General features: G+C 45.6%; 1 protein-coding gene across 7 annotated transcripts in view; it reads left to right on the top strand.

Annotated features, from left to right (window-relative positions):
• Positions 1 to 22,811, top strand: part of LAMA2 (laminin subunit alpha 2) — a 3,858,378-nt gene that overhangs the window by 2,223,641 nt on the left and 1,611,926 nt on the right. For all 7 annotated transcript variants that reach the window (XM_086927001.1, XM_086926997.1, XM_086927002.1 and 4 more), the window contains one exon: positions 1,827 to 2,007. In XM_086927001.1, the coding sequence (XP_086783127.1) occupies positions 1,827 to 2,007 (181 nt within the window). The remainder of the gene's footprint in view (positions 1 to 1,826; positions 2,008 to 22,811) is intronic.

Here is a 22,811-nt window from a genome sequence, read left to right as displayed (position 1 = left end):
TAACCTTTTAAAGAAGTTTAGGAGTATCAGTCTTAAGCAAACAAGTAGTAGAGTCACAGCAATACAAAAGATTAGCTTTAATATCTGGTTCTCAGAGAAGAGTTTTCGGTCCTCTCTTCAATACATGAGAAAATCTAGAATCATCTAAAGTCCACACTAAGAGGATGGTTCATTAGTCTAGGGAATTTAAAAATTCAGTGTTCTGCAGAAAAATCGAAAAATCGAGGTAAGTATGCGAGGCAAGACTTGAAAGAAGTAAGGGAAGGTGTCAGTATTTCAGAAGTTCGGTCAAAAGTCTTCTTGTGTCAGAGGAATTGTGAGTCTTAGCCTAAGCCACACTCAGCAAGAATCAAAGGGAATAAGCATAGAGGTCTACACCTCTCAAAGTCCAAGGAAAAATGCTCCAGCATCAGACAGTGTAGATTCCAGTTATTCACACTAAAATTATTCTTGTAACATTCCTCTGTTCGCATCATCAGGGGTTCCATTGTCCTTTTTCATTATGACGTTGTACACTGAAATCTCGGCAAACTATCCAACACTGAATATGGGAACAACATTGTCCTTGCTCCACCAAGTCCACATGGTAACCCTACTAAATGAGACTCTTCAGTTAACGCTCTGGATCTCCATGTTCTTTTTCAAGACCCTCATCTGAGGCTCTCTTTCTATCGCAAATGCAGTGTTGTATCTATTCTCAAGCTAACTAGCTAAATACCTGCAAGGGAAAAGTCACGCCAAGTTAAACCATTAAATCAATGGGGCACATTTATTATGCATGTGTGCGTTAAACACAAATGATTATAACTTTGTCAGTACATTAGATTCACATTGCATGTGGCATATGGTAAATATTTAATAGTCATGTGTAATTATGGCTAAGAACTACATTTTATATGAAATATACGTGGAACGTTAATGTACCCATTGTATAAATCCATTATAATTTCTAGAGAAATCACATTCTACATGTGTGACGATGGGTTCTATTCAATCACATTAGCAATACAACTTGTTTACTGAGTTAAGGCACACAGTGTTATATATGAATTCTCTCATTCTACAGTGAATGCACTTCGATAATGATGTCAAGTGCCTCATTTCTCTTAAATTAATACTGTAAGGCCACCCAGGAACATGTGCTTAGTGTACATTTTAGGCTAGGCATGTGTGAATTATAAAGGTGAGGTCAATTTAATGTGGTACTAAATGTCTCACCTACATAAAGCTGTATATTGAAAACGTATTGTAAAAATTGCAAAGCATATAGTGGGGTTTGGGTCAATCCCGTACTTGTGAGTCATGTATAGAGGTACTTAAAGTATTGGTATGCCCCCTGAATATTGAAGCTAAAATACTAAGGTATACAAAATATCGAGTCCAAAATATCAAAAGTTAAGTATGCATAGATTCTATGTGTCTAACTCCCCATATATGTACCTTGTTATATATATATATATATCTTCAAGGTACGTAGATTTGGAGTTAGGAATAGTAAATATACACTTACTCTATATGCAATTCCTTTCAATATACTTATTTTTTGGGATATTCTTGTATCTCAATATTCTTAACCTCCATATTCAGTACAATCAAAGGTATTTGATTTGACAGCAAGTTATTTATTTATACATAAAATGGAATAATACATATTATGTAGATCAAATATGTCTTGCTCCAGCTTAATTGTTTAAAACTGCTATGCACGAATTATGTGATGGTGCTGGTCTGTTTTTCAGCCTTAGTCTCCCACTTCAGTTTACCTTTGGTTCTATATTCTGTGGCAGCTTTACTAACCGCTGGTCACCATTTTTCCCATGCTGTAGCCGGGCACACATGGACTGCAATCATCCCGAGGATGTGTTCCCTGTAACTGCAACTCCTTTGGCTCCAAGTCATTTGACTGTGATGAGACCGGTCAGTGCCGCTGCCAGCCTGGAGTCACTGGAAGGAAGTGCGACAGCTGCGCGCATGGGTATTACGACTTCCAGGAAGGAGGATGTACACGTATGTATAGCCCCCATGCCTTCAAGGAGGCCTTGTTTTATTCTTTGGCCACTTCTGCTTTTGTTTTGTACTCTGGATATATTTTGTTAACTGTCTTTACTGGGTCATTGCTAGATTCTCTCCACTGGTGTCCAAGCCCAAAGACTGGTTCATTCTCCATGAAGGCACAAAGTATGTGCAGCTATGTACAAATCTATGGCCTCATTTACAATATTTTGATACAGGGGAGCACATAAGGCCTTCCGGCTGTGTTGCTGTGCATCAAAATAAAAGATAAGTAATGCGCTGTTTCTACAAGATACAGCTCACTCCAGTCCTCCTTCCCTGCCCTAGTGCACAAACAGCAGTCATGCGCCAGCGCAGGCACCATTGCATCATTTTGCAAGCGTGCCTGCCTTGCAGGGATGATTATTTTTGTGCAGGAAGGTACAGCTTCCTGCACAAAACCATAATTAAAATGCATTTTCCTCTTTCTATGTGTGCTTCAGAATGCAGTTCGCACAGAAAGAGGAAAAAATAAAGAGAAATAAAAGTATTTCTTCTCATTGCACCTCCCTACACCTTGCCTGGGGAGGCATTGTATTCTGATGCATTCCCAGGTTTAATTTGTTATAAAGGTGTTGGGGTGTCCCTTTCTTAAGACAAGCCCCTTCCTCTCAGTGAGGGGGTTGTAGCCTGCACTCTGACTAGGTTTGGAGGGCGATGATAGACCCTATGATGAAGCATGCCACCAATGGGTGGGTGAGGGGAATCGTCCTAAGAAAGGGATACCCTAACACCTTCATATCAAATTCGACCCAGGGGCCTATAATTGTATTTTCTAGTTGTTTAGTGGGGAATTGGCCCCCGCTGGTCTCTAAAATTCCGCTGGTCGTAATATGATGAATTGCATTCCCAGGTTTACAAAAATTTGTACGTCCGAGAATGCGTCAGGTTCCATGGATCTTGCGTGGGAACACCCAAAGTAACACCCATGGAACATATTTACAAAGCAGTGAAAAGTCATGCAGGGTGACTATACATGGCCTTGTTAATGTGGGGAATCACATTGCACTGCTGGTGCGTCTAAAGTGACACACTGGCAGTACAATGGCTTGTAAATAATTTCCCCAAATTACAACTTGACATAACGACATCCCCCCTTAAATCTCCAAAAACAAAACTTCCAGAGAAGAAATGGCCGTGTGATAGTCCTTGTTCCACCAAGTAAAGACATTTTAAGACTCATAACTCTGCTGATTTGAGAATATGTTGTTGATAAACTGCTTTCTTCACCACAAGTAAAGATAGAATGGAGTGATGATGGTGAAAAAAGAGTTTGAGGTGTGATTGTGTTTCACCACATGACATTCACTACTGAACAATACACTGCTGAAAGATCCACTCTTTTCCTATGCAGCAAAAGCTGCTCAATTGCATGTGGGAAGCCAGACACCTGAGGTGATCATCAAAAACATGCTTATATGGTAACACTTATGAACCAAGGTTTATCCTGTGAGAAGCAGCCCTAGGGTACATTGACCAGGTGCTACTCCCATGGTATCCCGCCTCCATTGCGCGTTCGCAAACCATTGATAAATGCCATGTTGAATATCAATTATCCCAGGATGGCCCTTCCTTGCCCCTTCCTAATTGCAATTCGGCATGAGTCACTATGCTAATTTTACAGGTTCAGAAGGCTTTTTTGAGTTGCAAAATAGGTTTAATACAACAAAAAGTATTTTTTTTGTTGCAAACATTCTGGTTTGGAAAATCACAGTGTTTTCAATAGTTGTGTACATCTGGTATTACATGATCTTCAACTGTGTATAATAGGACTATTTCGCAAAGATCTTAAAGAAATGTCGAAATCTACACATTACATGTTTTTTCCTATGACCTTGCAGTAAATGTACATTTTAGGTAATTCACTAGAGCACACATAGAAATCTACATAAATCACAGCATTACACAGCAGTAAGTCTTGTGTCACTGTGCAGTTTCACATGAAACGTTTTAAAAATAAAAATCTATAGAAAGGTAGAATGTCCTTGTTCAGAAATATATTTGGTTATAAACCCACAAAATATAGGATTTTAGGGGGCTTGCATTTTAGTTTCATCATTCATTATTAACGGTTTGGTCCATAACAGGGGTGAGGAGTATGGGGTGGAGAGCATGATACATGGAACCAGGGCCGGCTTTAGTACTGGTGGCGCATTGTGCAACAATGTTTGTTGCCCCCCCCAATGACCACCTTGCCACGGATTCCATCACTACCACCATTTGACAATGCCCTCCAAGTCTCCATGACCACTGTCTCTTAATTCATTTAGTTTTATAGCGCAACATATACCAGTGCATGTGTCAGAACACTTTACATCACACATACCTTGCACAGAGACAATCATACATGTGTAAATCAGTGTATAGGAAATATCACACAAGACAGAGCACACAAGCAAGGTATAGGAGTCACATGTCATCCATACTTGTAGGCGGTATAGTTTAAGAGTCCTTGGTCTGGAAAAGCACAAATTCTGAATTTAAAATGTAACTCCATTATTAGGGACTTTCTTTACTTTCTTTAATAATAAGAATTGATTTCTACCCAAATTAACCCTTTTTGCAATATTATGGTAAAGAAAGAGTGTGCAAAAAAACATGTAGCTGTAATATATGCCTTGCAGTTTGCATGCAGCTCTTTGACACAGTTAATAGCTCACTGCTCTATATTAGGATTTCAACTTTTAAAATGCAGTTAACAAAATGATCTCTCTGACAAAGCCATAACCCATTGACCTATGTATAGTGTATGCACTTTGTGATCTGAATGAGACAGGTTCTTTGCAGCTGGTATATTAAGCCTTCTCTACCAGACAAAGCTCTGGTCTGTCTACAGGAAAAACATTAATCACCGCAGTTATTGTGACATTTTTATTGATGCTTGAAAATTGCTGGGGCAAAGAACGTGGCATCTGGTGCTTCTTAAACAATAAACATGGCGCCCCCACCCCAAGTCAGGGCCCGGAACGGTGGCACGGATCGCACTGCCCTAGAGCCAGCCCTGCATGGAACAAACAAACAATGCAAAATGGATGCCTTATGTGGTACAAAGCATACGGTAGCCCACCAGTTCCACTGCGTGCAGGGGTTCAATGGGAACATCCCCTGGACGTATGTACTCTGCCGCAGTGCCGTCCACAATAATCAGCACTACAAGGGCTAGCAGGGAAGGGATGTACCTTGCGGAGGGGAGGGATAAAAAGGGGGGGGGTGCCGGAACCCACAGACCTGCGGGACATAAACGGGGTAGCAAGAAGAGAGAAGTGAAGGCGGTGTCAGAAGGGAAGCTAGAGGGTGAGGAGAGGGAGAGGAGAGGGGGGGAAGAGGGATGTAAGGGGGTGAGCAGGGGTGGAAGAGGATGGGTCGGTGCCTGTAAGGGCCAAAGTAAGGCCAGAGGATCAAGGGTAGCCGATAATGCCTTGGCCAGTCCTACCGCAATTGGCTGATAATACCTAGAGTCCACCTTCCTGGAGGAAAGATGCCCTGGTGAGGAGGAAGGTGACTGTTTTGTCCTGGATGTTATAGATGACTCCCTCATATGAGGCAATCTAGTACATAGCCAAGATCCACTCATCCTGGGAGGGGAGATGGGCGAGCACCAGTGGTGGAGGATGCAGTTCTTAGCTGTCCACAAGCACCATGTGGATTAGTCTGCCATGTAGGCACAAGATGCCATGGAGTCTGCAAGGGTGTGTAGTAGGATCAAAAGATGGGGCAGAGGAATTGTGACTGTCAGGGTCTCACTCAGGGTGGCACCAACTGCCTCCCAGAAGGATCAGACTGTGGGGCAGTCGTAGAGTACATAAACAAGGTCACAGTGATCGCTGTCACAGGGCCAGCAGTTAGCATGTGGTGGCGAGCCTGCCATTGCAGTTTTGCCAAGGTCCAGTGCCATTCATGCAGGGACTTAAACAGACACAACTTCAAACACACCTCCCTGGAAACACGATCAAGCACCTCCAGGAGTTCTGCCCAATCCTTCAGATTGTATTCATCTGGAGCCTGGTTTACCATTTGATGCGGAGGCTGCTTAGTAGGGGTAAGGAAAAATAAATTGTGACTCAAAAGACTTTAGAAACCAGATAGTGCGAACAAAAGCAAACCATGCTCAGAGGTAGGACACCACGGGTAGGAGTGGAAGGACCAGAGGCTCGTACATAGGTGGCATGTGAGGCAATGTTGCAGACATATCCCCAGAACTCCTTGCGGAGCACCGCAAAGGATTTGAGGGCACCTTGCTTGAGCACTTGTTGGAGCGTGTGGATGTCCGCAGTGCACCTCACACCCCCAGCTCAGGACCTCGTCGCCAATGTGGAGCCAAGAGTAACACTTTAGAGGTGCATATTCATGGAGGCGAGCATCCACCCCAAATTGGCGGTGGGCCCATTGCATGGAGCATCAGATTCTTGGGGCCAGGGTAGAAGCATTACCCCTATATAGGGATAACAGCCCCTGTGGGCAGTCCAGCAGGTCTGCTACATTGTTACCCACAGCAGTGGGTCCAGCATCCCAGGAAGCATGTAGGCAAGCTGCGCCAAGTGAAGGGCCAGGGGTAATGCTTAACGGAGGGGAGACCCAGGCCTCCAAATGAATGGTGGGTCTATGAGTTTGCCGCTGGACACCCGGGTCAGGACGACCCCCAGATGAAAGACTGCATGCCTTTGTTCACCGACTGCAAAGCGAAAATGGGCACCATCTAGGTAAGCATGCTTAGTATATAGGTATATTGTGGTAGAGTCACCATTCTGACTGCCTGCACCCTGCCCCACAGTGAGAGGCGAGGTGGGCCCACTTTTCAAAGTCCAGTTTCATGCGTGCCTTCAGGGTGTCGAGATTGTTTGCCTCTATGTGGTCCAGCCCTCAGTTAATGTTGACCACCAAGTACTTTAGGGGCGAGGACCACCACTGGAAAGGATAGTTGAGAGTGCAGTGTGGGTGGTCTCCCAAGACAATTGCAATGCCTTGCTTTTTCCCCAATTGATCTAGTAACCTGAGAGTGCCACTGCTTGCGTTTTAATTATGAAAGCTAAATCTCTTAAAATCTGAAAAACCAGCCTATATGAAGTAGCCAACAATTTCTATATCTTTGTGTTGTTTTAATTTTTACCTCTGTATTGCATTGTAGCATTTAAGTAGCTCTCTCTGTACTGAAGCACTTGCCTACATGGGTAGCACACTACATCACGTAGGGTGTTTTTTGAGAAACTGTTGTCTATGTTTTTACCCTATGTGTGAAGTGTTTCATGTCATGCATGGTGCAGTTATCATATTACGGAATGCAGAGCATAGCAGTGTGATGGATGATGAAATGTGAGAGACAGACATGCAGGGCCAGATTTACAAAAATGTCACCCAATGCAGTACAGCAGGCAAAAATGCTGTGCTGCATTGCGTGTCAAGGTGGGAGCAGGAGAGTAGCATATATATACAGATATGGCACTTACCTCCCCTCCCTCTAGTGCTGGCGTAGATTTTTGATGCTGAGTGCCATACACATGCATTTGTGCCATAGTGCACGATTTGTGCATGAGTCTAGCATAGGTTTTGTACTGGAAGGGTTTGTTCTCTTCCACTACAAAATACTATGCTTAGACTAACTTTAAAATTGTTCTTACTTTGTATGGGTGCTGTACAGTGCAATACATATGCAAAGTCAGAAAATGAAAACATGTCTCCTTTTAACACCTGCTTTCAATGAATTGCTTTAATTATTGACAAAAAACTCTGCCTACTATTGATAGTGAATAGGGTTTTGCATCAAAAAGCATGGGTGATTGCATGGGAAAGGCCATGTAACGCCCCATTGACGCTAAAGAGCCCAAAAGTAGTGCTTCACACTCCTTTGCATTACTGTTAGGCAATTTTTGAGTGGAAAAGCAAGTTTTGCGCTGAAAAGTAAATAACAAACAAAAATGTTGCAATGGTTTGCATCGCTTTTGTGACATATTTTTTTTGTGACACAAAAACAGCACAAAATATTTGTAAATGTTGCCCACAGGTTTATGGATAGAGGGTAAAGTGAAGTGGAGAGATATGTTGGGGGTGGGCATTGTTATTATCATCCCATATCTAAGTGCCATTGTGGGAATTAAAGAATTAGTCAAAGTGCATAGATATTTGGGACCTGCATTGCTGGACTATAGTAAAGCCCTCTGAATTGTCCAGCTGTATTTGACACATCTCTTCAGTTATTCCATGCCTGTTCATTTAGTGATGTCTGGTGTTGTGGCTGTACAGTACTGGTAATGGACAACATTCGTAACAGGTATGTCTTCTAAGAGATATGTTACAATTTGCTGCTGACTGCTGCATGCTATGGTCTTAGTAACATTTTGGGCTGTAATTTTTGTATATTCAAGAGCATCACTATGTAATGCCATGCCAAACCATAGGTCAGCCATTCTTCGATTACCTGCATATTGAAAGCAATTTGCTGTTTGGATTGTGCCCAATCTCTGGATTATAAACTGAGGATTTTACTTCAGGTCATGACTGTTTTCTGGGCTCTGTTGCTGGGATGTGAGGCTATGAAATAGACATGTCATCAACTGTCTTCGGCAGTGTATATGCTCCCGGGAGCTTATAATGGTGGCTGGTAGTATGTTCCAGTGTTTGGAGGCTTGTAATGAAAAAGCAATGTTGCCTACGTATTTCTTACGATAAGGTGGTATGGTGATAAGTGGTGCGAATTTAGAGCACCATGTCCTGTTTTGTTTGCATTGCTTGAATTTAACTTGTAGGTATATCTGTAGTTTTCCTTTGGAGGCTCTGTGGACAAAGCAGAGTGCCTTGAACATTGTTATTCTAGCTGTATGTAGTCAGTGAAGTGATTGCTGGACTGGAGTTCTTTTGGGTGAAGGCTGAGAAAAAGTCATGAGACAGCATTTTATATGAGTTGTATGTTGTGTCTGATGAATGTCGGTGCACCAAGAGGCTGTTGGCATAAGCAAGTTTGAAGATTATGAGTGTGAGGTTGGTTTGTAGTTTATGTTGGTATACAAGGTGTGGAAAGATAAGGCAGAGTATTTCCATTACGTCGGAAGCACTTATTGTACAGTTATTAACATGTACTATCAAGAACAGTTCTGAATCCATGCTTACCCCAAGGTTTCTAACTTCTGTTGATGTTGTTGAAGGGGATTCAAATTCCTTAGGCAAAAGGTTCTTAACATGTGGTCTGGAGACACCTAGGGGTTTGTGAACCCTACTCAGGAGGTTAATGACTGCTTTAAAATGTAAATAATATTGATATATTAAAAAGGTGTATGTAAATAAAGAAGCAAAATGTACACAGAACATTTGAACCCATTCTGTAAATGTGAAGGACTTTGCAATTGGAGGCTAAAAATTAATTTAGTATCCTCATATTGATTTGTGGGAGTAGGGCAAGTACATCACACGGAATATAGTATGGATGATGAATGGCCTTATGAGTATAAATTGCATTTATAAAAAGTTCCAGCCTTCCCATTCATAATTCATTTACGATTTGTTTTTATATTTGTTGGTGAATTGAATACATTATTTCATCATTTGTGTATTTTTTTCTGTATTTCTGTGTATTGTTTTGTGGTTCAAGTCATCGCAAATGCTAAGTCTGTGGTACCTGGCTTCCAGTAATGACTCAGTGGAAGTCCCCGGACCTCAGTAATGGTTCACTGGGGGGCTCTGGGTTCCAGTAATAAATTAGTGTGATCTACAGAAGTCAAATGAATAAGAACCACTTCCTTAGGCCATATGGTGGAAAGTTGGTTCTTTTGACATACTTCAATTGTCATAATCTCTGTCTTTGCTGTATTGAGCTTGAGATGGTTATTCATCAAGAATGTGTTTATGGCACACAGGCAGTCATCGCGTTTTGAACTGAAGAGGTCTTCAGGGCTGTCCATGTGTAACATGAATTGAGTGTCATCGGAATAGTTGTAACAAGTGAGGTTAACTGTTTTAATCAGGTCTGGTAAGGAGTTAGGTAGATGTTATAATAAAGGGGATATGATGGACCTCTGAGTAACACCACAGTGTTGTGTGTGAGGAGATGATTATAAAAGGTGGGAGACAGACTACCTTTGTGTGTCTGTGAGATGAGAAGAAATTTTGTTGGTCTGACATTAAGTAATTTTCTGTAAAGTTAGAGAGCTGAGTAACTACTACTCTCTCAAAATGTTTACCTAAGAATGGTCCGTTTTCTGGGTTGGATGGGCCAAGTTTTTTCTTTTTGAGTATAGGTCTAATGTAGGAGGTTTTCAGCTCGAGTGGGAATGAACCTTGTTCCAGGGTCTTGTTGAGTAGGCACTTTGCTACCTCCCTTGCACGGGTTGAGCGAAGGATATCTTTAAAGATTTTTGGTGGTGCTGGGTATGAAGGTGATCCTGATGGTCTGGCTGCTATTGAGTAATTTTTTTTGTGACAAGGTATTGCAAGTATGCACTGATGGACGATTATTATTGTCTCTTTCTATGGTGGTTAGGTCATGTGTTGTTGTGGTGTTGTCCGTTCTCCTTAAGGTAATTCTCAGTCATTCTTCTTTTTGAGATCACTTTATTGGCGATGTTGTCACAGAAGTTGTGTGATTGTGGTGTTCTTGTGTTTTGCCACTTCGGATTGCATAATTCTGAATTTTATGGAGTTCTTTAGAATGGCAGTCGGCTTCAGGTATGCATGTGGAGTAGTGATGTCTTTTTGTGGTTCTGATGGCTCATCTGTAGGCTCTGTTATAGGGTATAATGTGTTTTTGTTTGTTCCATCTCTTTATTTTCTCAATTTGTGTTGTAGTATGTAGAGTTGGGTTTTTATTCTTTTGATGTCGTCATTAACCAATGTGGTGGTTGTTTCGTGATCATCCCTGGATGTGGGTTTTGTTAGTATCTGTTTGTCCAGTGCAGTGGAGATTCAGTTATAGAAAGGGTGTATATTTTGGGGTTTCATGTTTATTGGGGCTCTCTTAGAGTGAGTGCTGAGTTGGTGGATTTCTAGTTTTTTTTATTGCTTGTATGAACATTTGTAGTTATTGGCTTTTGGTATCTTTGATGTGTTGCTATTGATATAAGTGTTGATGCTATGGGCAATCTGCTTACTGGGGAGTTGTCTGTAACTGTGGTTTATACTAAGGGTGCAAATATAACATCTGGAACGTATCCTGCACAGTGAGTTAAGCCAGAAATGACTTGTTGAAGGTTGAAAGCTTCAAGGTTGGTTGTGATAGATTCTTCTTGGTAGACCATATGTTGATAGTTTCTATAACACATAGGTTTGGGATGATGGGTGTTGTTTACTATATCTAGTAAAACACTCAAAGTTGGCCTTGCTGAGTGGTGGTCTATGTATTAAGAGAAAGGTATACGTTATAGTTGGAGTGGCATGACATCTTATCATCATGGATTCATAGCATACAGTTTTTGTTTACTATGCGAAAATAATGTGGAATGCCTCCCTGCCATTTGGGAGCAAAATCCTCATTTAGCCTTTTTTCTGTAATGAGGTGAGGTCTAGTGTGTGTTTTCTGAGAGTAGGTCGGAGATGTTAAAGCAATTTGTGGATCTTGTGTTGAAGAATAAGTATTTTAGTTCCTGGTGTCTTGTCTTCATGTTGTTCTTTGAGGGGATGTGTGGTATAATATTTGCAGAGGTGACAGGGAATATTGCATTTTCATGTGGCTGGTTTGGGGGGTATTGTGCTTGCCGCCTTTCGTGGAAGTGGAAGGGAAAATGTTTTGTTAGAGAAATTTGATTTTTGAGATACATTTGTATGTGGGGAAGGTTTTGAGGTGGATTGTAGTGTTGTAGCTGCTGTGTTGCCTGGTAATTTGGGAAGAGCGTGGGGAGTTGTGATGGGAAGTTACAATTAGGGAACCTTGTGATCATACAATCACACCTTCCTGTTAGTTGCACTTACCTATGACCAATTCATGCCTCAAGCAGTCACTGGTTGGGACCTCATGGAGCAGACAAAAGTGATTTTGAAGTCTGCACTCACCTGCACTTCGTGCAGAGATCTCAGAAGACGACCAAGGGTCGAGGTCAACTGAGTTGTATCATTCCAGCCAGTTGTCACTTTCACAAAGGTCTGTTGATGGTGAACTTAATTTTTTATGGTTTAAATCCCTTTATTGATTTTTAAGAATGGAGAACAATAGCAACCACCTACAGCCATAGGCTGGTGGAGAATAATAACTGTTTCAAAGGTGAGAAAAGGAACTATAGAAGAGGGACACATCATATGACAGAAAAAGGGAAAGAAAGAGCTCGACAGCCAAAGATAGGGGTAGCCACACTTGGGTGCATTAGATCTGCAACTGTGTCCTGCACAACACAGTTAAGCAAATCTCTCCTCTGTGTAAACCGCCTGTGTGAGGCGGGGCCCGCTAGCTATAATGGACACGTCAGTTTGACAAAAGTGCTCGCTAGGAATCTAATGGTTGAACCCAATGTTCACATGTTTGTGCCGGAGGGAATTCCGGATGACCAATTAAAAGGGGTCTGAGGGGATATCGGTGAGGAGAGTTATCTTTTTTCTTGCACCTTATTCCAAGCCCCCATTGTCGCTCTAGATATGGGTGAGATATATGCTCCAATAGGTCGGAATTTCTTTGGAAGACAGCACTATCCACAGATGAATCCTGGCAACTGAGCAATCGATGAAACACCAGTGTTTCTCAGATGCCGGTCTGTACCATTCTATCATGTAGCGAAGCTAAGCCACCTGATAATATCTTTCCAAGTGAGGGACACCCAACACTCCATCCTTTTGTTTTAGTTAAATCTGGCTATGGGTCATGCAAGCTTTCTTCCCACCCTATATGGAATCGGTTATAAAATGTTTGGATTTAGATAACACCGAGGGGGAGGGTTTTAAGGGCAGCGTCTGCATGACATATAAGATCTGGGGTGGTAAGGCAATTTTAACTGCTGCCAATGTGTTTGCTTTCAAGTTTGAGAGTTCCGATCTCGTCATGGTAAGAAGGGTGGCATCGTTTTCTTGTGCCGACACTCAGGTGTGGAGAAGATCCGAAGGCCAAGGTATGTCACACCATTGGGACCCCCTCAAAGGGGAACATGCCTGACAGTCATAACCGGTCTTTCCTTGGGATCGTCAGGCTAAGGGGCATGCATTTTCTTCAGGTTGGCTTTGAAGCCTTATGCCTTGCCAAAGTCTGCAATTTCCAGCAAAATGTGGGGGTCAGGGTTGTGAATGATTGCATCAGAATCAATAGCATGTCGCTTGCGTAAAGCGATATTTTGTGTTCCCTGTCTCCCATGTTTATCCCTGTGATACCGGTGTGTTGGTAAATATGGTCCCCAAATGGTTGCATTTAGAGTGCAAATAAAAAAGGGGACAGGGGACACCCTTGTTGAGTTCCCTGAGAGATCCTCAAGGGGCTGGACAAGGTGCCATTCACCCTGACCTTGGCCTGTGGGAGAGCATCGTTGCAGCTAACCTAAAATACAAATCTCTCCCAAGCCCAAATCTAGCAAGTACCACCTTACAAATAGGGCCAGTGTACCCTGTGAAAGGCTTTTTTGGCACTGTGATTTATCAAGGATGTGGCAAATTCTCTTGGTTCCATCACTACAACTACTCTTGAGGATGAGCCCTGACTGATCCGGGTCAATGAGGCCTTGTGTATAGGGCTCCAAGTGTGCAACCAGCACACTAGTAAACAATTTTACATCAATGTTTAGTAGGGTAATTGGCCTATATGAGGCATATCTCCTCAGATCATTGCCCTGCTTCAGGAGAACTACATTAGAGGCCATATGCATAGATGTATAAAGACACCCAGTCTCACTAAACAAGTTGTAGAGGCGGGCAAGGGCAATCATGAATACTTTATAAAATTCTGATGTAAAGCCATCGTTCCTGGGAGCTTGGCCCGTATGAAGCTCCCAGATGGTCCGGACTACCTTTTCGGGGCTGATATTGGCATGCAATTTAACCGCTTCGAGGTCTAGGAGTTGAGTCAGGAGGGCCCCCGTTACCTAGTTCGAGGCCACCACCTCTTCCAGTGTCTCTGCAGTGTAAAGCGTGGTAGTAGAAACATTTGGATTTGCCCGCTATAAGGTCATCAATCCACAATCCCCTCCCCTTCAGACCCTCGACCTCCACCACCTGAAGTTGATCCACTTGTGCTTGCAGTTTGTGTGCTAGCAATCTACCTGTCTTATTTCCTTCTTCATAGTACTTTTGCCTATTGTGCAGGAGAGTAAATTCTGCCTCGTCAATGTCCAGTGCCTTCAATTGGTTCTGTGCCACTGTAAACTGACATATAGCCTGGGTAGAGCCTGTGTATTGATGAATCCATTTTGGTTCTAGTTTTTTAACCGTACCTTCTAATCGTTCCCGCTTGGCCCTCCTCTCTTTGTTTAGTCTATCTGCAATAGCCAAGAACTGCCCCCGGAGGACTGCCTTTAATGTATCCATAATAGTGTAACTGGTGTGGAGCCATCATCGCTTATTTCCCGGAAATCCTGAATGGATTTCCGAATCCACAACATTGGGGTTGCATGTGTACAGTCTGTGGTTCAGTCGCCCCCTTTGAGGAGCCCCTTGGCAACCTGAATGAGAGCTGAGAGGGGAGTGGTCTGACAATGCCGCCACTCCTATCTCTGCTGCTATGGTGGCCTGTGACATGCGAGAGGAAGTCTGAAAGAGGTCTAAGCGGGCATAAGTCTGGTGTACTGCTGAGAAAAAGTGTACTCTCTGGCAAAAGAATTATACAAGTGCCATATATCCTCCAGGCACACTTCAGTCAATCAGTTCTGCATGGAATCTGAGAACGCCCCAGTCCTGCCAACTCGATGAAAAAAAAAAGTTGTTTTATTTAGCCCGAACTTGACCTGAAGGTATTGGGTATCAGAGCACTTTACATAGCACCAGCTACATGAGAACACATTCATTTTTTGTTAGGCACGGGGAGATTAAGTGATTTGCCCAGAATCACAGGATGTTCAGCTTCATTGCCGAGACTCAAACCTGGTTCCCCAGAATTAAGGTCGACTGTCCTAGCCATTATGCTAACTCCTCTCCCCGATGTGGATCTCTCCATTTGAGGATCATGTGCCATGCTGTAGTCCCCACCTATTACCAAGTCCTCATCTGGGAAGGCCAAGACCTTGCCTAGAGCATTCCTAAGGAAGGCTTCCTGTGAGCTATTGGGTGCATTTATGGAAGCCATATCATAAGCGTGATAGTAGCTGGCCCGGGCTTGAGTCAAAAGAACCTTCCCAGGAAAATATGTTGCAAGCAGAATGGCCACCCTGGCCCGTTTACCCAGGGCGGATTAAAATTATTGACGATCGAACCACCTTGATCTGTGGCACTTCCAGTGAGAGCGCAATAGATGTGTTTCTTGCAGGAGGCAATATCATATTTAGTTTCCCTGGGAAATGTAAGCAAGTCCAACCTCTTTGCCGGGGCATTAAACCATTGGGGCTCAATATCTTAAGACGGTGTTTGTGCATGTCCATTGTACATGTAGCTATCTTATGTGTAGATCACTAAACTCTCCCAGAACAGAGAGCCTGAGTGTGTGGCTGGGAGAACAACTTGATCAATCAATCACTCAATCAGGACACTTGTAAAGCGCACTACATACCCGTGAGGGTCTCAAGGCGCTGGGGGGGTGGCTGCTACTGATCGATGAGCCAGGTCTTGAGTAGTCTTCTGAAGGCCAGTAGGTTTGGGTCTGCCGTAGGTTGGCGGCGAGGTGGGAGAAGGATCTGCCTCCGGCTGTCGTTCTTCGGATGCGGGGGACAGCGGCCAGGGCGAGGTCAGTAGAGCGGAGCTTGCAGGTGGGGGGGTAGAAGCTGAGTCGTCTGTTGAGGTACGATGGGCCCGTGTCGTGGGGGGCTTTGTGTGCGTGGATGAGGAGCTTGAAGGTTATCCTCGGGTTGATGAGGAGCCAGTGTAGGTCTCTCAGGTGGGGGATCAGACGTGCAGAGGTGTTCTGGATGCGTTGCAGCCGTCTCAGGAGCTTGTCCAATTCTCCTGCGTAGAAGGTATTACTGTAGTCCAGCCTGCTGGTGACGAGGGCCTGGGTGACTGTTCAGTGGGGATCCACTTGAAGATCCTACGTAGCATTCGGAGGATGTTGAAGCAGGAAGAGAAGACGGTGTTGACCTGCTTAGTCATGGTGAGAGTGGAGTCGAGGATGACCCCTAGGTTGTGTGCGTGGTCTGTGGGTGTCGGAGCAGTTCCCCGTGTGGTCGGCCACCAGGAGTCGTCCCAGGCCGAAGGTGTGATACCAAGGATAAGGACCTCCGTCTTGTCCGAGTCCAGCTTCAGTCGGCTGGTACTCATCTAGTCGGCGACGGGCTTCATTCCTTCGTGGAGTTTGGTTTTGGCTGTGTGGGGGTCTTTGGTGAGGGAGATGATCAGCTGGGTGTCGTCGGCGTAGGAGATGATGTTAAGGTTGTGTTGACGGGCGACGTGGGTGAGGGGTGCCATGTAGATATTGAACAGCATCGGGCTGAGGGATGAGCCCTGGGGTACGCCGCAGTTGATCTCGGTGGCATTGGAGTGGAACGGGGGAGGCGGACGCTCTGAGTTCTGCCGATGAGGAAGGATGTGGTCCAGTCCATGGCCTTCCCTTGGATTCCGGCATCATGTTGGCATGTGCATAGGGTGCGGTGGCAGACCACGTCGAAGGCGGCTGACAGGTCCAGGAGGATGAGGACTGCTGTTTCTCCGTTGTCTAGCAGGGTCCTGGTGTCATCTGTGGCGGCGATGAGGGCAGTTTCGGTTCTGTGGTTGCTGCGGAAGCTGGACTGGGATGGGTCCAGGACGTTGTTCTCTTCGAGGTAGCGGGTCAGCTGTTTTTTGATGATTTTATCTGTGACCTTAGCCGGAAATGGGAGCAGGGAGATGGTCCGGAAGTTACGAGGTCCTTGGGGTCCGCCTTTGGTTTCTTGAGTAAGGCGTTGATCTCAGCGTTTTCCAGCTTTCCGGAAAGGTTGCTGTCTCGAAGGAGATGTTGATGGCATTGCTGAGATGGGGTGCGATGGATGCGCTGGCTTTGTTGAAAATGTGGTGGGGGCATGAGTCTAGCGGTGAGCCAGAGTGGATGGTCTTCATGATCTCCCTGGTGTCCTTGTCGTTGACGCTTGTCCAGGAGAGTAGGTGGTTGGTGCATGTGGTGGTGGTGGGGGTGGTGGGGGTGGTGGTCGTTGGGGCGGTCGTGGCATTGAAGCTGTCATGGATGTTGGTGATCTTGCGGTTAAAGAAGGTATGTATGACAAAGAGAGAGGTAGGGAGAGTATATGACACTCTTGTTCCCCGGTCAATTATCAATAAACAAAAGAAGAGTGTCTAGGAGGAGGCTAAGCCGTTCTAGGGAGCACAGTAACAGCCATACTGGGATGTTTAAGAAGGCCCTCACTCACCACCTAGTGATGACATGCTTCATCATCAGGCCCCACCAAAGAGACCGAGTGTCTCTTTGGTGTGCTGCAACGCCAGGATTACTGCGGAGCGGGATGGTGAGTTTAGGGCATGTTGAGTGGAAATGAACTTATAGTGAGTGATGAGGGTATTAAAAATAGTCAGTAGTGTATCTGAGGTAATTTTATTAAATGATCACTAAAGACAAAAGGTATAAAAATATGTGAGGACACAGTCCACTTTAATTGAGTGGTGGGTTCCTAAAGAGTAGTCGACATGTTTCTTGCCATCGAAACGGTGTTAATTTACCCGGCAATTCGTCAGGACTGGGTGTGATAAACCCTGGCGGTATGGGCACGCTAAGGCCCACCCTTACCTAGGGACGTGAGTGTGAAAATTATAAAAAAGGGTGAAAAAGTGCAAAAAAATTAGGAATGGATGAATTATTCCTAATTACTCCTGGTTTAGGAGGATTCTACTGATCGTTTCTGCACCTGAAAGATAAGAGGACAGAGACATACAGATAGAACAAGACACACATTTAGAATTACTCTTGGTTGTCATCAGTTTTGTAGTGAATATCGTGCTCCAAACGTGAAAGACACTCTAGCTGTGGTAGAATAGCGCTATGGTTAACACCGCCTAATAGCCCCGGGTTCACATGAGCTAGGAGAGGTGTAGTGTACTATTTGTGGTACAAGCTAGTAGTGACTAAGGAGTAAAAAAGTGAAAATCTTCATAGAAGATCGTCAACTTAGCGATCAAATTAAAGGATATGTACAGAGTTAAAATTGTCTCACTTTCAAGGTGTTGGGAATGAACACCATGGGTCTCAGGAGGGGGGTGGGTGCCGAATACGCTCCCACCCCCCTCCTGAGACCCATGGTGTTCATTCCCAACACCTTGAAAGTGAGACAATTTTAACTTGATCGCGATCTGTACATATCCTTTAATTTGATCGCTAAGTTGACGATCTTCTATGAAGATTTTCACTTTTTTACCCCTTAGTCACTACTAGCTTGTACCACAAATAGTACACTACACCTCTCCTAGCTCATGTGAACCCGGGGCTATTAGGCGGTGTTAACCATAGCGCTATTCTACCACAGCTAGAGGGTGAGGGTGCTGGCACAGTCGTCGATCCATTGTCTGAGGTTGCGGGCGGTGGTGTCGGGGTCAGTGGGGTCGGCGGGTGAGCTCTGGGCCAGGGTGGTGGTGAGCTGGTTATCGGTGACTTTGCTCCAGCATCGTCAGGTCAGCAGTTGGGTGCGGTGGTGCGTGGTGGGCTTCCTGAAGGTGAAGTGGGTGCAATGGTGGTCGGTCCAGTGGGTTTTGGTGGTGCGGTTGAAGAGACGTGGGGGCTTGCAATGAAGATGGGGTCGAGCGTGTGGCCGGCGGTGTGGGTGGGTGTTGTCACGAGCTGTCTGAGTTGGAGGTTGGCGAGGTTGTCGATCAGGGCAGTGAAGTTGGTGTCCTTGTTGTTCTCGAGATGAAAGTTCAGGTCACCTAGGAGAATGTAGTCCGTGGAGGTGAGGGTGTGTGTGCTGACGAAGTCATCGATGGAGTCGCTGAACTGTGGTCGGGGTCCGGGGTGTCTGTGGATGAGGGTTCCTCTGAGGGTGGTGTTGGGATCAGTGTGTATCTGGAAGTGCATCTGTTCGGCGGTGCTGAGGGTGTCGTCGGTGTTGATCGATACTCTGAGGGTGTTCCTGTGGACAATGGTGATTCCTCCTCCTGTTCCATTGGTGCGGTCTCTGCGCGTGATCTTGTATTCTTCCGGGATGGCAATGGCGATGTCGGGTGTGTAGGCAGGGTTCAGCCAGGTCTCTGTCAGGAAGGCGATGTCAGGGGAGGTAGAGTCGAGGAGGTCCAGAGCTCGAAAGCGTGTTTGCGGGCAAAGCGGGTGTTGAGGAGGATGCGTCTGAGGTAGTTGGGTTCCTTGGTGGGCGGTTTGGCTGGCCAGATGCTGGTGAAGTTGCAGTTCCGGCAGGTGAAGGGTCCTTGGGGGCGCTTCGGGGTTGCTCGGTAGTAGGTGTGTACTCGGCTGGGCTTGATTGCGTGAAGGGTGCTGGCGTCGTAGTGCAGGCAGGCTTCGTGGCTTCTCCGGGGTCCAAGTGTCTTGGCGCTGGGCGGGCGCAAGGCACGGACGGGCGCAGACGGGCTTGCCTTAGGCGTGCCTTCAGTGCGCCAGCGGTGTGCCCGCTCTGCGGCCTCAATATGAGGGAATGTGGGAGGGAGGAGCAGCTAGGAGGCGGGAGCGGGTGGCTAATGGGAATACAGGGGGCGGGGCCGCAGAGGACGCAGCGGCAGGAACCACGCAGGGTGAGGGGGCAAGCGAGGGTCACAGAAGGCACAAGGGGGGGCACAGAAAAACAAGAGGCAAGGCAGCAAAAATACAGAGAACAGTTAAAAACAGAAGAGATTAAACAGGAATAGCAGAGGAAGAAAGCAGGCACAAACCAAAAGAGAGGCACACTCCAGTTACGAGCGGCAGCAGCGGCGGGGCACAGGGCATACAGGGGGGCTGAGTGGCAGTGAGGGGAGCAACCTGCCTGCTGACAGGGTCAAGGGTTGATGAAAGAAGAAAGGAGCTGTCGAGCGAACAAAGGAGAAGAGGCCTACCGGAACCCAATTAACAGTACAGTCCCCAGTAAGTGCAGTTGAAAAAGAAGCAAGGGCCTCCCATAGACACCTATTATGAGGGGTTCCACCAAGCTCCAATCCTGCTAATGAACACTCCCATCCCACAGCAGTGCAAGTCAGTAAAGAAAAAGAGCGAACCTGGATTGGGGAGATTACTCCCATAGAGTGTACTGCTGCTTCTTCCATTGCATTCTTTGGGAGGCCTGTATAGCAGCATCGTATCATACCCATCAGGCATACACCAATCGTTCCTCTGATAGGCTGTGTGAGAAGTTAGCCTGGTATATGATGTCCACTATTTTAGGGGGCACCTTGCACCAGTCTAATCGATCCTTATTGATGGTAGGTTATAAAGTCAACCTTATAGAAAGCTATCCTACGGGTAGCTGTGGAGAGCGGCCTTTAGGCTAAGACTTGGAGATGAGTTAAGCAAGTGGTTTTACCATTTATAATCTTTTGAGTACCAAATGAAAGCACACCACACAAGGTATATATCAAATACATATGTATTTATTCTAAACATAACCCCTCTGCACTCTTTATGAGGTCAGAGGTAAAAGTACAGTACAAGGAACTTAATTAGCATGCGATAAGTTGCACAGTATACGTTTTGCCCTAGGGGCCTCACAAACCATATACTTAAATAGGGGTATAAGAACCTCGTGAGGAATAGAAAGTAGGCATGGGGCCTGCGGAATCGCTGGGGCTACTCAGGGCAACCAAAGGTTAGGATGTAGGAGGCCCACGGGAGACGCGTGCAGTGTCTAAACACAGCCGCAGGTTACCATTGACTTTCTAGGGGAAACAAACAAGTTACAATTTTAAAGAAAAGGGGTACAAGGAGGTGAACAGCGATGGAACCCTTTTAGACTAGTGCACTTAGAGAGTCAATACCCATGGGAGCACTGGAGTGCTCGTGTTACCTCACCCAGGGAAGCCGGGTGCATTGGTGTCTTTTCGTGTCGGGTTTTGTCGTCGATTCCAATGGAGAGCTGCAAAGAAGTGCTGCAGGCGACCAGAGGAAAAGTGTCCGGGTGAATTCAAGGGTGGATCAGAGATTTGAAGAACCTGAAAGCAGAGGAGACAGAGTCTAGGTCACTAGCCAGTGACCAGGGCGGCGATAGAAAGATGCTACCAGATGTCGGGTGATTTCAGGTGAAAAGGTGAAGTGTGTCTCTTCAGCTACGAGGTCCAGGAGGCATTAACAACAACCAGGATCTGGAGTTGAGTTGTTCCACAAAGGATCTAGCTGGCTGCGGTGTCTGTATCTGGATTGGACCCAACAAGCCTTGGCAAACGCAACCCACGCAGGATGTCAAGATTGGCTTCGGTGCAGATCAGTAAGGTCTGTGGAACTTCTCCTTTGCAGGGAAGTTGGGGCAAGCTTGGAGCAACCAGGAAAGTAAACTAAACCAAAGGTTGATCTTCTTGGGGGCTCACTAGCCAATGGACTAGGAACCGCAAAGATGTGTCAAGCTGAAATGCACAAAGCAAGCCCACGGGACACTCGTGGAGTGTGGGCCTCTGAGCTTCGGTGCCAAAGGTGCTTGAGGCTGGCGCTTCAAGCATCCCAATGCACAACTATGGGATACCTCTGGAAGTTGATGCAGGTAGCAAAATGCGGGATCTCCAGGAGGTCCGGTACCACGTCTCTCGTGTCCGCCACGGGTCTCAGCTTTGCTGGGAGTGAAGTCGGGGTCAGAGATGTCTGGAAGTCCATGTCTTGTGTCACAGATTTTTCAGGGTCTGGCGGGAGCCTCGATAATGCAGACCGGCAAAGATTCTGTTGGTTCCTGTTTGAACAGGGTAGTCACTCCTTGACCACAAGGGAGAAATCTTCCATCTTCCAGTTGAAATGGAATGTTGATGGTCCAGGATATATGTTGCAGAGTTTCATTCAGGGTAATCTAAAGTCCTAGGGACTGGGGTACTATACTTATAGTAAGGTTAGGGGTTGAACTAACTCTAAGGTCCCTCCTATGGGTGGACCTGGGGAGGGGGTGGTTACACCCCTTTGTCCAGTTTCGCGCCAGACCTGGGGCTGAGTGCCCCAGAAACCGGTTTGAACTGGGAAATGCATGGAGCACCTTGTGTGCCCCAGGCAGTGTCTGGAAAGCATTCACTGAATGCAGCCCTCACTGCCCCAATACACTAAGAGCCTGTCTGGGGAGGTTCCAGCACCTCCCTGGACAGGAAACCTATTGTCCAGGCCTCTTCTGCTGGAGTTTCGTCCAGCAGCAGGTGGGCAAACTTGTGTCTGTGGCAGCAGCATCCATTTTGTGATGCAGAGGCTCTGTTTAACTTTAACTGTAACTACATGTCTTCTCCCTCTAAAAGGCCAGGACTGGTGGGGGGGGGGGTAATATTCCAAAGTGTTTGACACCTTACCCAACATGTTTTAATAAAGCCAAACCAAAGTTAGCATTAACCGTGAGGATTATAATGCACTTAAGAGTATATGGTATGGCTATATCATAGAACAGCTATAAGGAGATGGTTCTAAAAGCTGCAGAGGGGCTCAGCTCATGCTAGGGCACCCTCTCACATAAATCCAAGCATTCTACCTCCAGGATTGTCGAGGTCTGCCTTAGAAGTGGCTTATAGGTGTATATGTGTCTATGTAGGTATATAGATATAGGTATTATATATCTAAGTAAGGGTTGATTTCACCACATTGCCCAGGCTGTAAGAACAGACCGGTGGTGTCAGTTTGGAAGGCAAACCAGGGGTGGAACAATACA

Source organism: Lissotriton vulgaris, chromosome 6 (genome assembly GCF_964263255.1).
Source record: "Lissotriton vulgaris chromosome 6, aLisVul1.2, whole genome shotgun sequence".
Lineage (NCBI taxonomy): Eukaryota > Metazoa > Chordata > Amphibia > Caudata > Salamandridae > Lissotriton > Lissotriton vulgaris.
The sequence above is the reverse complement of the archived record's forward strand: the minus strand, read 5'-3'. Positions and strand labels throughout refer to the sequence as shown.